The sequence below is a fragment of the Mus caroli genome, unplaced genomic scaffold, assembly GCF_978045245.1.
Source record: "Mus caroli unplaced genomic scaffold, Mus_caroli_1 scaffold_3, whole genome shotgun sequence".
NCBI lineage: Eukaryota > Metazoa > Chordata > Mammalia > Rodentia > Muridae > Mus > Mus caroli.
The window spans coordinates 73658540-73670808 of record NW_028227258.1 but is presented as its reverse complement, the minus strand read 5'-3'; the positions used below and the strand labels follow the sequence as shown (position 1 = coordinate 73670808).

The window sequence follows — 12269 nt, the reverse complement described above, 5'->3', positions numbered from 1 at the left end:
TGCACAGAATGCATGTGTAAATCGGGTTACAGCTTCTGGCAATTGTTTTTCTCCTTCTACCGTGTTGGTCCTGAATATCCAACTCATGTCCAGTTTAGGACAAACACTGAGGCATCTTGCTGACCCCCAAGGGTTCTTTTATATCCAATCCCTCTCTATATCTTTCTGTTTTGTTTTGTTTTTTAGGTTTTATTTTTTTATTATATCTAAGTACACTGTAGTTGTCTTCAGCTGCACCAGAAGAGGGCATCAAATCTCATTACGGATGGTTGTGAGCCACCATGTGGTTGTGGGATTGGAACTCAGGACCTTCGGAAAAGCAGTTGGTGCTCTTAACCACTGAGCTATCTCTCCAGCCCTCTCTATATCTTTCTACCACAGAGCAGTAACATACAGATTACTCTGTTAAATTGCGTGGAAATTTTAATCTGGGTTTATTCACCAGATGTGATGTGGGTGGGGCCGGTAGGGTGTGTGAGGAAAGGCAGGAGTATGTTTGCACGGCTAGTCTAGGATGCCTAGGCCAACCTGTTGATGATAAAATACCTGTTCACCTTGAGTTTTCCGGAGGCTAGTCCAATTTAAACTGAGATCTGGGTTAATGGAAGCGGTCCCTTTAAGAACTTTGTTGGCCCGCCCTCTAAAGGGATCAGCAGGAAGGGAGTCATGTGACTCTGAGGCTCTTCCGCTGAGTTTAGCTAGCTGTGGCTGTATGTTTCGCTGTTGGGGACCTCACTGGGGCTGGGTCCCCTGTGCCCCAACCCCATGGCTCCTTTTGAGTCTACTTGTGTGTTCAGCTCCATTTGGCCTGCAGGGAGAAGAGACTCGCCAGGTAAGGGCTCTGGAACCGAAGTAATAGAGGTTTCCGGAAATCCTACCTTTCTAGGACGACCGGAATCTGGGACAACAGGGGTGGAAGGTGGATGCAAGAGAGATAACAACCCAGATTGCTCAGTGTGGAGCCAGGAGTGATTGGAAGAATTGTGGAGGGGTCAGGCATGACTGCGTCCTGCTTTCTGACGATGTCTAAGCCATGGCTCAGACATTGTAGCCCTGGAACAGGCAAGTTTGGGGACTTAAAAAGCTCTGAGCCCTCTGAGTAATCCTGGATCCACCCTATCTTCTCAACCCTACATCTGCCCCTGGTTCCAAGTTCCCCTCAGTTTCTACACTTCCCTCTTGCTGGGTCCTCAAGAGCCCTTGCCAATCCTGGCATTGCCCAGGTCCTGTCCTCCACCTCCAAGCTGCCGCTTTGCCTGTGAGCATACCTGATCTTGCTCCTTCCGCCCCACTACCCCCTGTTCCAGGTATCTATGGAGGTTATTTCCGGCTGGCCAAATCCACAGAACCTGCTTCATATACGGGCAGTGGGCAGCAATTCTACCCTGCACTATGTGTGGAGCAGCCTGGGGCCTCCAGCTGTGGTGCTGGTGGCCACTAACACCACTCAGAGTGTCCTGAGGGTCAACTGGAGTCTCCTGCTGTCTCCCGATCCTGCTGGGGCCCTGATGGTGCTCCCCAAGAACAGCATCCAGTTTTCTTCTGCTCTCATCTTCACCAGGGTGAGGGTCTGAAGGAGCTCAGAGAGAAGAGCACAAGAAGAGAATCCATCCCACCCCCCAGGGCGAGGGACGGGTTTAGCCCAGGGTGGGTGAAGTGAATGCAGTTTTGGGTGGGGTGACTGGGAGGGATATTCAAGAGAAAGCCAGAGGGAGGCAAGCCTCTTCCACTCTACCCTGTCCCCAGCTGCTTGAGTTTGACAGCACCAATGCGTCCGAGGGGGCACAGCCTCCAGGAAAGCCATACCCTCCGTACTCCTTGGCCAAGTTCTCCTGGAACAATATCACCAACTCGTTGGATCTTGCCACCCTGAGCGCCGTTTTTCAAGGCCGCCCTGTAGATGATCCTACTGGAGCATTCGCCAATGGCAGCCTGACCTTCAAGGTGAGGCTATGGGGAAGGAACTGGAAATGACTGATGAGGATGGGAGCATCTATCCCTCAAGCTCCATTCTCCCCACATGGCTTCCTTCTCCTTCCAAGGTCCAAGCCTTTTCTAGATCTGGTCGACCTACTCAGCCCCCTCGCCTCCTGCACACAGCAGATGTCTGCCAGTTAGAAGTAGCCCTGGTTGGAGCTTCTCCTCGCGGAAACCATTCCCTATTTGGTCTAGAGGTAGCCACCTTGGGACAGGGCCCTGACTGCCCCTCAGTGAACGAACGGAACTCCATCGATGATGAATATGCACCTGCCGTCTTCCAGGTCAGGTCACCAGTGCGAGATAGATGGGTGGGAATGTAAAGTGGGATCCCGCTACCAGCCCAGAAAATCCACCAACCACTTACTATTGTTAAAAAAGACTGTGTGTTGGGTTTTTGAAGGATTTATTTATTTTCATTTTATGTGCATGTATGTCTGTGAAGGTGCCAAATCCCCCGGAACTAGAGCTACAGTCAGTTGTGAGCCACTGTGTGGGTGCTGGGAATTGAACCCAGGTCCTCTGGAAGCACAGCCAGTGCTCTTAACTGCTGAGCCATCTCTCTAGCCCTAAAAGATTTGTTTTTTATGTGTGTGTATTTGGGTGCATGTGTATACAGGTTCCTATGGAGGCAAGAAGAGGGTTCAGATACCCTGGAGCTGGAATTACAAATGGCTGTGAGCCTCCTGGCATGGGTGCTAGGAACTGAATTTGGGTTTTCTACAAGAGCAGCAAGTTCTCAGCACTGAGCCATCACAAAAGCCACCACAACACCCATTTTTAAAAGGGTTTTCTGTTTGTTTGTTGAGACAGGGTCTCCCTAAGTATCCCTGGCTGGCTGACCTAGAACTCTTGCTATGGAGACCAGGCTGTCCTTGAACTCAGAAAGGTTCATCTGCTTCTGCCTCCTGAGAGCTGGGATTAAATGCCCATGCACTGCCGCATATGGTCCGGGTTTCTTTTTTTCTTTTTTTGAGACAGGGTTTCTCTGTATAGCCCTTTTTTTTTTTTGTTTTTGTTTTTTTTTTTTTGTTTTTTCGAGACAGGGTTTCTCTGTGTAGCCTTGGCTGTCCTGGAACTCACTTTGTAGACCAGGCTGGCCTCGAACTCAGAAATCCGCCTGCCTCTGCCTCCCGAGTGCTGGGATTAAAGGCGTGCGCCACCACGCCCAGCTATGGTCCGGGTTTCTTATTTAACAACACTTTCTCTGGCTCCTTTTAGTGTAGGGTTGCACTAGTCTATTGCCTGCCATCTGTGCCCTCCAAGGAAGCAGACAAAACAAGTGCTTCCAAGATGTTCAGCTAGGATGCTCCTTAACCTGGGGCCCAGAGGGAGCAAGCGCTGAATGGCTGCAGCTCTGTTCATGTCAGTTTCTCTCTGTGGAGGGGAGACCGGACCTCCTACATCTAGCATGTCAGTTCTACAACTACACTTAGTACTGTGGACTCTTGGTGACCTATTGTCTGTACTGCTGACATGCCATCTGGGAGAGCTGGGGAAGCAGAGGTGTTGGTACAGGTTGGTCCGCCTCACCCTGCCTCCTTTGCTTGTCTCTCCAGCTGAACCAGCTGTTATGGGGCTCTTCTCCATCTGGCTTCATGCAATGGCGACCAGTGGCTTTCTCTGAGGAGGAGCGGGCCCGAGAATCAGCCCTCCCCTGCCAGGCTTCCACTCTTCACTCCACCTTGGCATCATCTCTCCCTCATTCACCAATTGTTCAAGGCTTCTTTGGGTCCCAGAACAACTTCTGTGCCTTCAATCTGACCTTTGGGGCTCCCACGGGCCCTGGCTACTGGGACCAATACTACCTTTGCTGGTAAGAACTAAGGGTTTGGTCAAAGTGGAGAAAGGCTGAGCCGCTCAGCCCGCCTTCCTAAGCTTGCTTTTTAAACCTTCTTGCTCTAGGTCAATGCTTCTGGGCATGGGCTTCCCTCCGGTGGATGTCTTCTCTCCACTAGTCCTTGGAATCATGGCGGTGGCCCTGGGAGCCCCAGGACTCATGTTCCTGGGGGGAGGCCTATTTCTGCTGTTGCGCCACAGGCGGCATTCTGAGTACCAGTCCATAAACTGAAACCCACTCTCCAGAGGGAAGGGCAGAGCCACATCTGCCCTGCTATGCCTCAGACTGTCAGAGGGTGGGTGGCCAGTGTCATGATCTGCTTTTCTGCAGAACCTCAGAAGCCAGCCTCAACCTACTGGGGGGCTCCCAGTAAGTTGTCTTTCCAAACCCACGGAGAGGCCACGCTCACGGGTTCCCACACTCCCGTTTCCTGTGGATGAAACTTGAAGGCCTACATGAGTGACTGTTGGCTGCCCTAAGGGGCATGAAATAGACATTTTACCCCATACAAGATTTCCAGTCTCTCTTATTTTTAAATGAGATGTATGTATTTTATTATGTATTTGTAAGTCTTTTGTTTGTATGGATGTGCAGTGCGGGGTGGGGGAGGGCACTAGATCCCATGGAACCGTAACCCACCAGGTGGGTACAGGGAACTGAACCAGAGTCCTCTGCAAGAGCAGCAAGTCTTCTGACTGGCTGAGCCAGCTCTCCAGCCTAGATCCAATCTCTTAACGTGTGAGTGCTGTTGGGCTGCTTTGGGATGGTTTCAACAAACAGGAAGACAGAGAGAGAGGCTTGGAAGGCAGTTAGTTTCTCTTTGAGGGCCCAATTCTCCCCAGTCCATCCCTTGATGCTAGGAGGTAACTTGTGCCTGAGGGTGGGGGGAGGAGCAGAATGAAGGAGCCGCAGGAGCCTGGCAGTGATTTATTACATACAGCTATATGCTGGGCTGAGGGCCTCTGCCTTCCTAGCCACCATGTGAGTTCACACACAGTTCTTTTGGAGATTTTAGCTCAATGCCCCGCTCCCCTGACAGTGGGACTCCTTGGAAGTGTGAATAGTGGAATGTTACAGAGACCCATGTAGGTTGGGACAGGAAAGACAACAGCTACATAATAACAGTCTTGACTGAGGCAAAAGAGGCTTGAGGCCAGTGGTAGCGGGTCCAGAACCAGACCCCCTAGAAAGGTCTTCACCAACTATCTGACGTGACATCAACTTCTACCCCCAGGCTAAGGCAGGTTTTCCTTCTCCTTGGCGCTCACTGGCACAGACAGTTCAGGGTGGGCTGTGGCTCTGCACTCCTGACCCACAGGAAGCTAGGGAGTGAGATGACCATCCCACCATAGCTCCTGTGCCATGGTGGGAAGCTGCCCAAGAAGGAAGTGTGCTTCTCCAGTCGCTTCCTTGGGTAAAGCAGCAACTAGGAGAGAGTAGGGATATTGGGGGCCCCAGTGGGAAGTAGCAAGGTTCCTTGCATCAAAGGTCCATTGCCTGGGCAAAGGCCAGGCCTGCAACTGTTCCAGGGAAGTGCCGAAAGCCCCCTGCGCAGCTCTAGGTGGCTCAGCCCCATGAGCGGGGCCTGTAGTCGGAAACAGACCGGACATGGTCAGGGTAGTCCAAGCGGCTCTCCGAGGCAGTGAGCATGCGCTCTGGCTCCACCACGAACATGTAATAGAGGTTCCACACCAGCATGGCCAAGAGTGGCAGGAAAGTCAGGCCATAGCCAAAGCCTCGGAAGGAGCGGCCCACAGCAAAGGTCAACCAGTATATCAGCCTGTGGAAACAGTACAAGAGTCAAGAGCGGACAGTGGGAGACTAGACGGGAAGGGTTGCCAACGCCGATACTACTCCAAACACCCAGTTTATATGTATGTCCCTGATATCTGCTTTCCCACATCTCTCTGAAGTGAGACTCTCCCACCCCCACCACCCCCATACAGGGTTTCTCTGTGTAGCCCTGGCTGTCCTGAAACTCACTCTGTAGACCAGGCTGGCCTCGAACTTAGAGATCCGCCTGCCTCTGCCTCCCAAGTGCTGGATTAAAGGCGTGCCCCACCACCGCCCGGCTGAAGTGAGACTCCTCCTGTCTTCTACTTACTATTTAAAATTTAAGTTGGCAAAACTTAATTTCATATTGAATTAAATTACAATTAAATGTTCATTTATGTGATAGAGAGTGAAATGAGGATTCAACTTTGATATTGTCTCCCCCTTTTCTATTTCGCACCTCTCCTCAGCCCCCACCCTAGGCATCCAGTGCTACGGTTTCTTGAGTCATCTCCGTTTTGGAGATACTGACAAAAAGTAATGTGTGGTGGTTCAGGGCTTCACAAAGCTGAGCTATATCACCAGCTCCCCTAGACCTGCCGTTTTCCTCCCAAGTGAAGGGGTTAACGGGGCCTCTACCAGCAGTGCTGGGAACTGAGGCTCATGCCTTCCATATGCTAGGCATGGACTCCAGTAACTGAACTGCATCCCTAACTCAGTGTCTCCCCTTACTCTCAGCTGTTTTGCTTGTTACTTTGTAGTTGGTATTTGAGTCAGAGTCTCACTGTGTTGCCCTGGAATGGCAACATGTTGGGGGGGGGGGTCTCCTGCCTGAATACAGCACTGTCAGGGACCCCAGGCCTGCACACCAGGCTCCATTCTAATTCTTAGCTCCACTGTGTCCTGTATTTACCCTTTGCAGATAAAGAAACCAAGATCCTGCTAGGTGCGGCAGCACAGGCTTTTAATCCTAGCACTCAGGAATCAAAGGCAGGCAGATCTGTGAGTCTGAGGCCATCCTGGTCTACACAGTGCGTTCCAGGACAGCCAGGGCTATGTAAAGTCCCTGTCACAAAACAAAACAAAACAAAACAAAACAAAACAAAACAAACAGCTCACTTTCAATATTCAGTAGTCTGAGGCCGGAAGATTGCTGAGAGTTTGAGAGGAGACTGATTTACATATTTTCAGGCCAGTGTGGGTCTGATTGAGATCCTGTCTCAATGAGATAAAATAAAATTCATTGGGGGCTGGAGAGATGGCTCAGTGGTTAAGAGCAGTGACAGCTTTTCCAGAGGTCATGAGTTCAAATCCCAGCAACTACATAGTGGCTCACAACCACCCATAAATCTGATGCCCTCTTCTGGAGCGTCTGACGACAGCTACAGTGTACTTATAAATTTTATTACTTATGTATTTTATAATAAAATTTAAAAAAATAAATAAATAAAATTCTTTGATGACTTCAAATCATATAAAAAAAAAAAAGTGGGGTGGGGGTGGGGGAAGGAGACCTCAGTGAGAGTGAACTGGCCTCTGGGTGGAGAGGCCAGTGCTCTTAACCAAGGCTCTGCTGGCAGACAAGCCGATTCCCAACCAGAGAGCAACGGTATCAGAGCCATTCAGCCACTAGAGGGAGCTGTTTAAGTGCAGGAACTGGACGGTGTAGTCCATTGTCGGAATCACGAAGGGCAGGGTCGGGGCAATCCATCCAATTGTTTCTTCCTTCCTTCTTTCCTTCTTTCCTTCCTTCCTTCCTTCTTTCTTTTCCTTTCTTTTCTTTTATTTTCGTTTCGTTTCTTTTCTTTCTTCTTTTTTTTTTTAATATATATTTTTTTCCGAGACAGGGTTTCTCTGTGTAGCCCTGGCTGTCCTGGAACTCACTCTGTAGACCAGGCTGGCCTCGAACTTAGAAATCTGCCTGCTTCTGCCAACAATGCTCCGGCTTTTTTTTTTTTTTTTTTTTTTTTACGAGGTCATGGTTGTGTTGTGCTGGCTGACCTGGGACTCACTACGCAGCTCAGGCTGGCATGAACTCTTGACAACCCTCCTGCCTCAGCTTCCCAAATACTGGGATCACAGGCCTGAGCAAGTTACTCCATCAGCTTTAGGGCTGTTTCTAGCACGAAGGAAGAACTTCCTAGCCATTAGGACTCTTAAAACTGGAAAGGGGTGTGGTGGGGATCCTAGCACTTGAGAGGCTGAGACAGGAGGATAGCCAAGAGCTTGTGTCCAGGCTGCATGAGATGGTGACTGTCTCAAACAAAATAAAACAGAAAACACTCCACATTTGGTGATCAGCTAGAGGCCAATTCTTTTCTCTCTCTCTCTCTCTCTCTCTCTCTCTCTCTCTCTCTCTCTCTCTTTTCTTTTCAAGACAGGGTTTCTCTGTGTAGCCCTGGCTGTCCTGGAACTCACTTTGTAGACCAGGCTGGCCTCGAACTCAGAAATCCACCTGCCTCTGCCACCCAAGGGCTGGGACCAAAGGCGTGAGCCACCACGCCCGGCTAGAGGCCAATTCTTAAAGCTATTTGGATGGAGAGTTTCAGATAGAGTAGCTTCAGTGAACACACTAAATGACAAATGAGGTTAGAGTACGCGGGGCTAGGCTTAGATGCGCGAGGCAATGGATTCAACACTGTACTAAAAAATACGTAAGTCAAAAGCTCCCCATTGCCATGGCTCTGAGACCAACTGCTACCCAGTGTAGCTCAACAGACAGCAGGCTCATCACTGCCTGGTGCACATCCAGAAACACCCCACCCCGACTCCCATCCCGGACCTCAGGTTTGCAGACCTTCAGCTCCCTGGAGGATCTGGAATCGTGCCTTCCTCATGCCTACCCCAGCCATGGCCAACCCAGCCATGGCCACCCCAGCCCCGGCCCGACTCACCGAGATATGGCAAAGAGACCGGTGAGTAGCGGGAGCAGCTTGAGGGTGTCCTGGGGCAGATAGGTGGAAAGCACAGCCAGGTTAAAGAAGTAGAGGATGAAGAGCTGCACAGACTGGGCCACGTACTGCCGGTGGATCTCCACTTCCCGCCTCGGCTCGCCGAAGGGCCGAAGTGCAGAAAAGCACAATAGGCTCAGCCCGTACACAAGGAGCCCTAGCAAGAGGGGAAGCAATGGGATCAGGAAAAGGCAGGAAGGTTGGGATGGGTTTCTCAGAAGATAGCTCTTTGGGTCGGGGCTACAGAGTGGACACAAGAGCTTCCTGGAGAAGAGGGGACAGAGAGTGGCAGGTTCGGGATACCCTAAGTGGTTCCAGCAGAATGAAGAGAAACCATCCAGTCGAAAGCTCTGTAATCCACTTCCACGGGGCCAGACTCACCGAGCACGATGGGGAAGGTGGCAAAGACCCCACAGCGAAGGGTGTAGACCAAGCGGGAGCTCATGGTGGGCAGCCTCGGGGCATCGAAAGGCAGGAAAGCATATGCTCCGTACAGCAGACAGGGGAAGAAGATGAGGGCCGCCACCACCGAGGCGACAGCTCTCAGTGCCTCACGGCCTCCACAGCTTCCACAGCCCCCGCAGGACCGGCCAGGGGGTCTCACCACGGCCTCAGCCCACTTGCGCTCTGGGGGCTCAGGGTGGCTGAGTCGGGCTGGCAGGAAATTCCTGAGCTCGCCTGGTCCAGCCTCGCGATGCATGATGCGCTCCTCCTGTGGCTTCCGCTCGATGCACTGTAGGTCAATGGGCACGAAGGCCCTAACTGTCTTCTCGGGGAGCAGGTTGGCATCCTCTTTGAATGGCTCCTCCGACTTAGTAGGTGCCTCTGACTCTAGGGGCTCTGGTTCAATATCTCGCCAGCCCGGGGGATCCGGAAGTGGGGCGGTAGGATGGGGGTCAGTTCCCCAGGGTAAAGTGGCAGCCTCACTTATTGTGCTGTCTGGACCATCCTCAGGCCCCTCTCTGACTATAGGAGACCCTGCTGAAGACCCCACTCTGAGCGACTCAGTTCCAGGGGACTCAGTCCCACCTTCTTCCTCTGACTGCAGGACTAAAGCCTGCGGTGGGCTCTTCTCTGGAGTCTCGGGTTCCTTCATGTCCAGCAGGGCCAGTGTCTCCGGTTCTGTCATTGTGAGGCTTCAGTTCTGAGGGCTACCACAGGGCGATGTCATCCTATAGGGAGTGGGGGAAGTTCTGTGAGAATACCTTGTTTTCTGGCCCCAGGACAGTTTCTCAGACCTAGAATTCCCCAGAGCAGCTGGCCTCATGGGACTCTAGGGAGAACACTGTGGGGAGGAAGGTGTTGAAACAGAGGGGCGGGCGGGCATCAGAGGAGCGAAATGGAGGATCCCTTTCAAAATAAATGTCATCCAGCAGGACAAGGGTGAGTCAGGGGGCACAAGCGGAGGCAGGTGTGGCCAGTCTATACCCACACCTGCTTTCTACTCTCTCCACTAAAACTCCCGGATTTTTGGCCACCCTGGCTTTGGAATGGGAGGCTGAGGTGTCTAGGACTAGGCGGAGTTTCTCTACAGCCAAGGATCACCCTATAGATAGAGAAACTGGCCCTTCGCCCTTCCTTCCACCTGCCCTTTGCCCTGCAGGTCCCTCCAGGAACTCGACACCAGATCTCGGTTCCAGTCTCCATTCCAGGAGTCGGTCATTTTCTGAACTCTCCCCCTTGCCAGTCTCACCCGGTTCAGCTGGGCTGGGCTCCACTCAGACTCCCAGCTCTAGCGTGGCCGTTCCCAAGCCTTCCTCTTGTCTTTCCTCCCCTGCCACCCTCCAGCTCACTGCTTCTGGATTGGGCTCCCTTCGTTCATCTCTCGGGCCCCTCCTACCCCTGCCCTTTGGACCCATGATACCCTCTTACTTTCCATCTGCAAAGAGGTGGAGGATCTCCGGAAAGCTGCCTAGCTCCTGGCTGGCTCTGCAAGTATTTCCCAGTTTTCCTCCCTTGCCTGTGTCTCCAAACCTGTCTGACCAGAGCGGGTGGGGCCCAGATTAAAGGCGCAGGCCCTGCCCTACAGAATCTGCCTACTGGAAGGACTCTACAGGAGGACGTCATCCTTTTTGAAAGTAAGGGTGCAGCTGGGCACAGAGGTGTGAACTTAATGTATTCTGAGAACAGTAAGAGCTTCCAGCTCAGGGAAGCATCAGGGTATAAAAGTGGGTTTGTGTTCAAAGGGTGCTCAAGAGTAAATTGGCTAAAAGATGACACTGCAAGTTTGTTCATCCAGTAAATGTTTATTGAGTATCTATTATTAATGAGGCACTATTTCTGTGGTGGTACAAGCCTTTAATCCCAGCACATGAGGCAGAGGCAGGCAGATCTCTGAGTCTGAAACTAGGCTGGTCCAGCAGTCAGAGTTATGTAGAGAGACACACACACACACTCTCTCACAGACACACACACACAACACACTCCAACAAACAAAAAAAGTGCTAGTCTAGGCACAAGTACAGAAAAGAACAAAGTGACAAGGTTTCTAGCTGTTCAGGTAACAGACATTAAAGTTCACACCAAACCAGTAGGAGAATTTCAGTAGTGAGAGCCTTTTTAAGGTGACTCTGAAGCTGAAACCCAGTGGAAGAGAGAGAGAGACCCCAAAGATCCGGCTTATAGTTAGGAAAACAATAGGGCTGACAAGATGGCTCATCAAGCCTGACTACCTGAGTCTGATTCCCCAGAGAACCACACTTTAAAAGAAAACTGACTCTCTCAAGTTCTCTGGCCACGTGTATGTTGTATGTATGCACCCACAAATGTACAGAGAAAATAAATAAGTCTCTGGGGAGGAATTCCTTTAAAAAACAAACTTCAGCCGGGCGTGGTGGCGCGTGCCTTTAATCCCAGCACTCGGGAGGCAGAGACAGGCGGATTTCTGAGTTCTAGGCCAGCCTGGTCTACAAAGTGAGTTCCAGGACAGCCAGGGCTACACAGAGAAACCCTGTCTCAAAAAACCAAAAAAAAAACTTCAGGAGCCTTCCCTCATGCGCGCTGGGATTTTGGCGGCTGACTTGACCTTGTGCATGCCATCCCGGGTGAGCTCCTGTGTGTGACAGCACTGTCTTGTCTGGCAAATACTGTTTCAATGCACATCTCCACTACCTCCGGATCTTAAAATCTTTTCGCTGCCCCTCTTCTGCAACAGATTTCTGACTCAATGATAGCTGGCCCATTCGTTTTATTATTTTATGCACTTTGGCGTTTTGCCTCTAAACATGTCTGTATGAGGGTTTCGGACCCCCTGGAGCTGGAGTTACAGATGGTTGTGAGCTGCCATGTGGGTAGTCACTTCTCCAGCACCTAGCTGTCCCATGGCGAGCTTTGCACTCTACGGTCTCTTTCCTTTTCCCCTGGAAACTTTTTTTTACAATTCATTTTATTTGGGGGGTTAGGGAGCGTGACACGGAGCTCGCGTGTGAAGTTCAGGCCAACCTGCTGGAGTCGATTCACCTTATACCACGCGGGCTCCAGGGGTCGAGCTCAGGTTGGTCGCAAGCACCTTTAGCCGCTGAGTCATCTCGCCAGCGCGCTCTTTTTAAACTTGAGACAGGGTCTCTGCACGTAGCCGGGTGGGAACTCGCTGCAGGCTGCCCTCGGAAGAGCTAGGCGGATGAGCCTGCGCTAGAACGCCCGGTTTCTCTACATCTGTGGCAATAGAGTGTCCCCCGAGGACTTAAGCCCAGCAGAAGCCATGCCACCCACAGCCAGGTCGGGTGACT

General features: G+C 51.5%; 2 protein-coding genes across 3 annotated transcripts; one reads left to right on the top strand and one right to left on the bottom strand.

Moving 5' to 3' along the window:
• The first annotated feature begins 676 nt into the window (after positions 1 to 676).
• Positions 677 to 4328, top strand: Glmp (glycosylated lysosomal membrane protein). Its single transcript, XM_021158511.2, has 6 exons — positions 677 to 832; positions 1308 to 1562; positions 1747 to 1944; positions 2043 to 2261; positions 3537 to 3793; positions 3883 to 4328. Exons 1-6 carry the CDS (start codon positions 713 to 715, stop codon positions 4046 to 4048), a joined length of 1215 nt encoding a protein of 404 aa, XP_021014170.1. The 5' UTR covers positions 677 to 712; the 3' UTR covers positions 4049 to 4328.
• A 53-nt stretch (positions 4329 to 4381) lies between these two features.
• Positions 4382 to 10512, bottom strand: Tmem79 (transmembrane protein 79). Of its 2 annotated transcripts, none has more exons than XM_021158512.3 (4): positions 10414 to 10512; positions 8923 to 9713; positions 8485 to 8698; positions 4382 to 5597 (listed from the first exon to the last, which is right to left on the bottom strand). In XM_021158512.3, exons 2-4 carry the CDS (start codon positions 9668 to 9670, stop codon positions 5384 to 5386), a joined length of 1176 nt encoding a protein of 391 aa, XP_021014171.1. In that variant the 5' UTR covers positions 9671 to 9713; positions 10414 to 10512; the 3' UTR covers positions 4382 to 5383. The 2 variants fall into 2 exon arrangements, with proteins under 2 accessions (XP_021014171.1, XP_029330897.1); XM_029475037.2 differs by lacking the exon at positions 10414 to 10512 and adding an exon at positions 10235 to 10340.
• Between the last annotated feature and the right edge of the window lie 1757 nt (positions 10513 to 12269).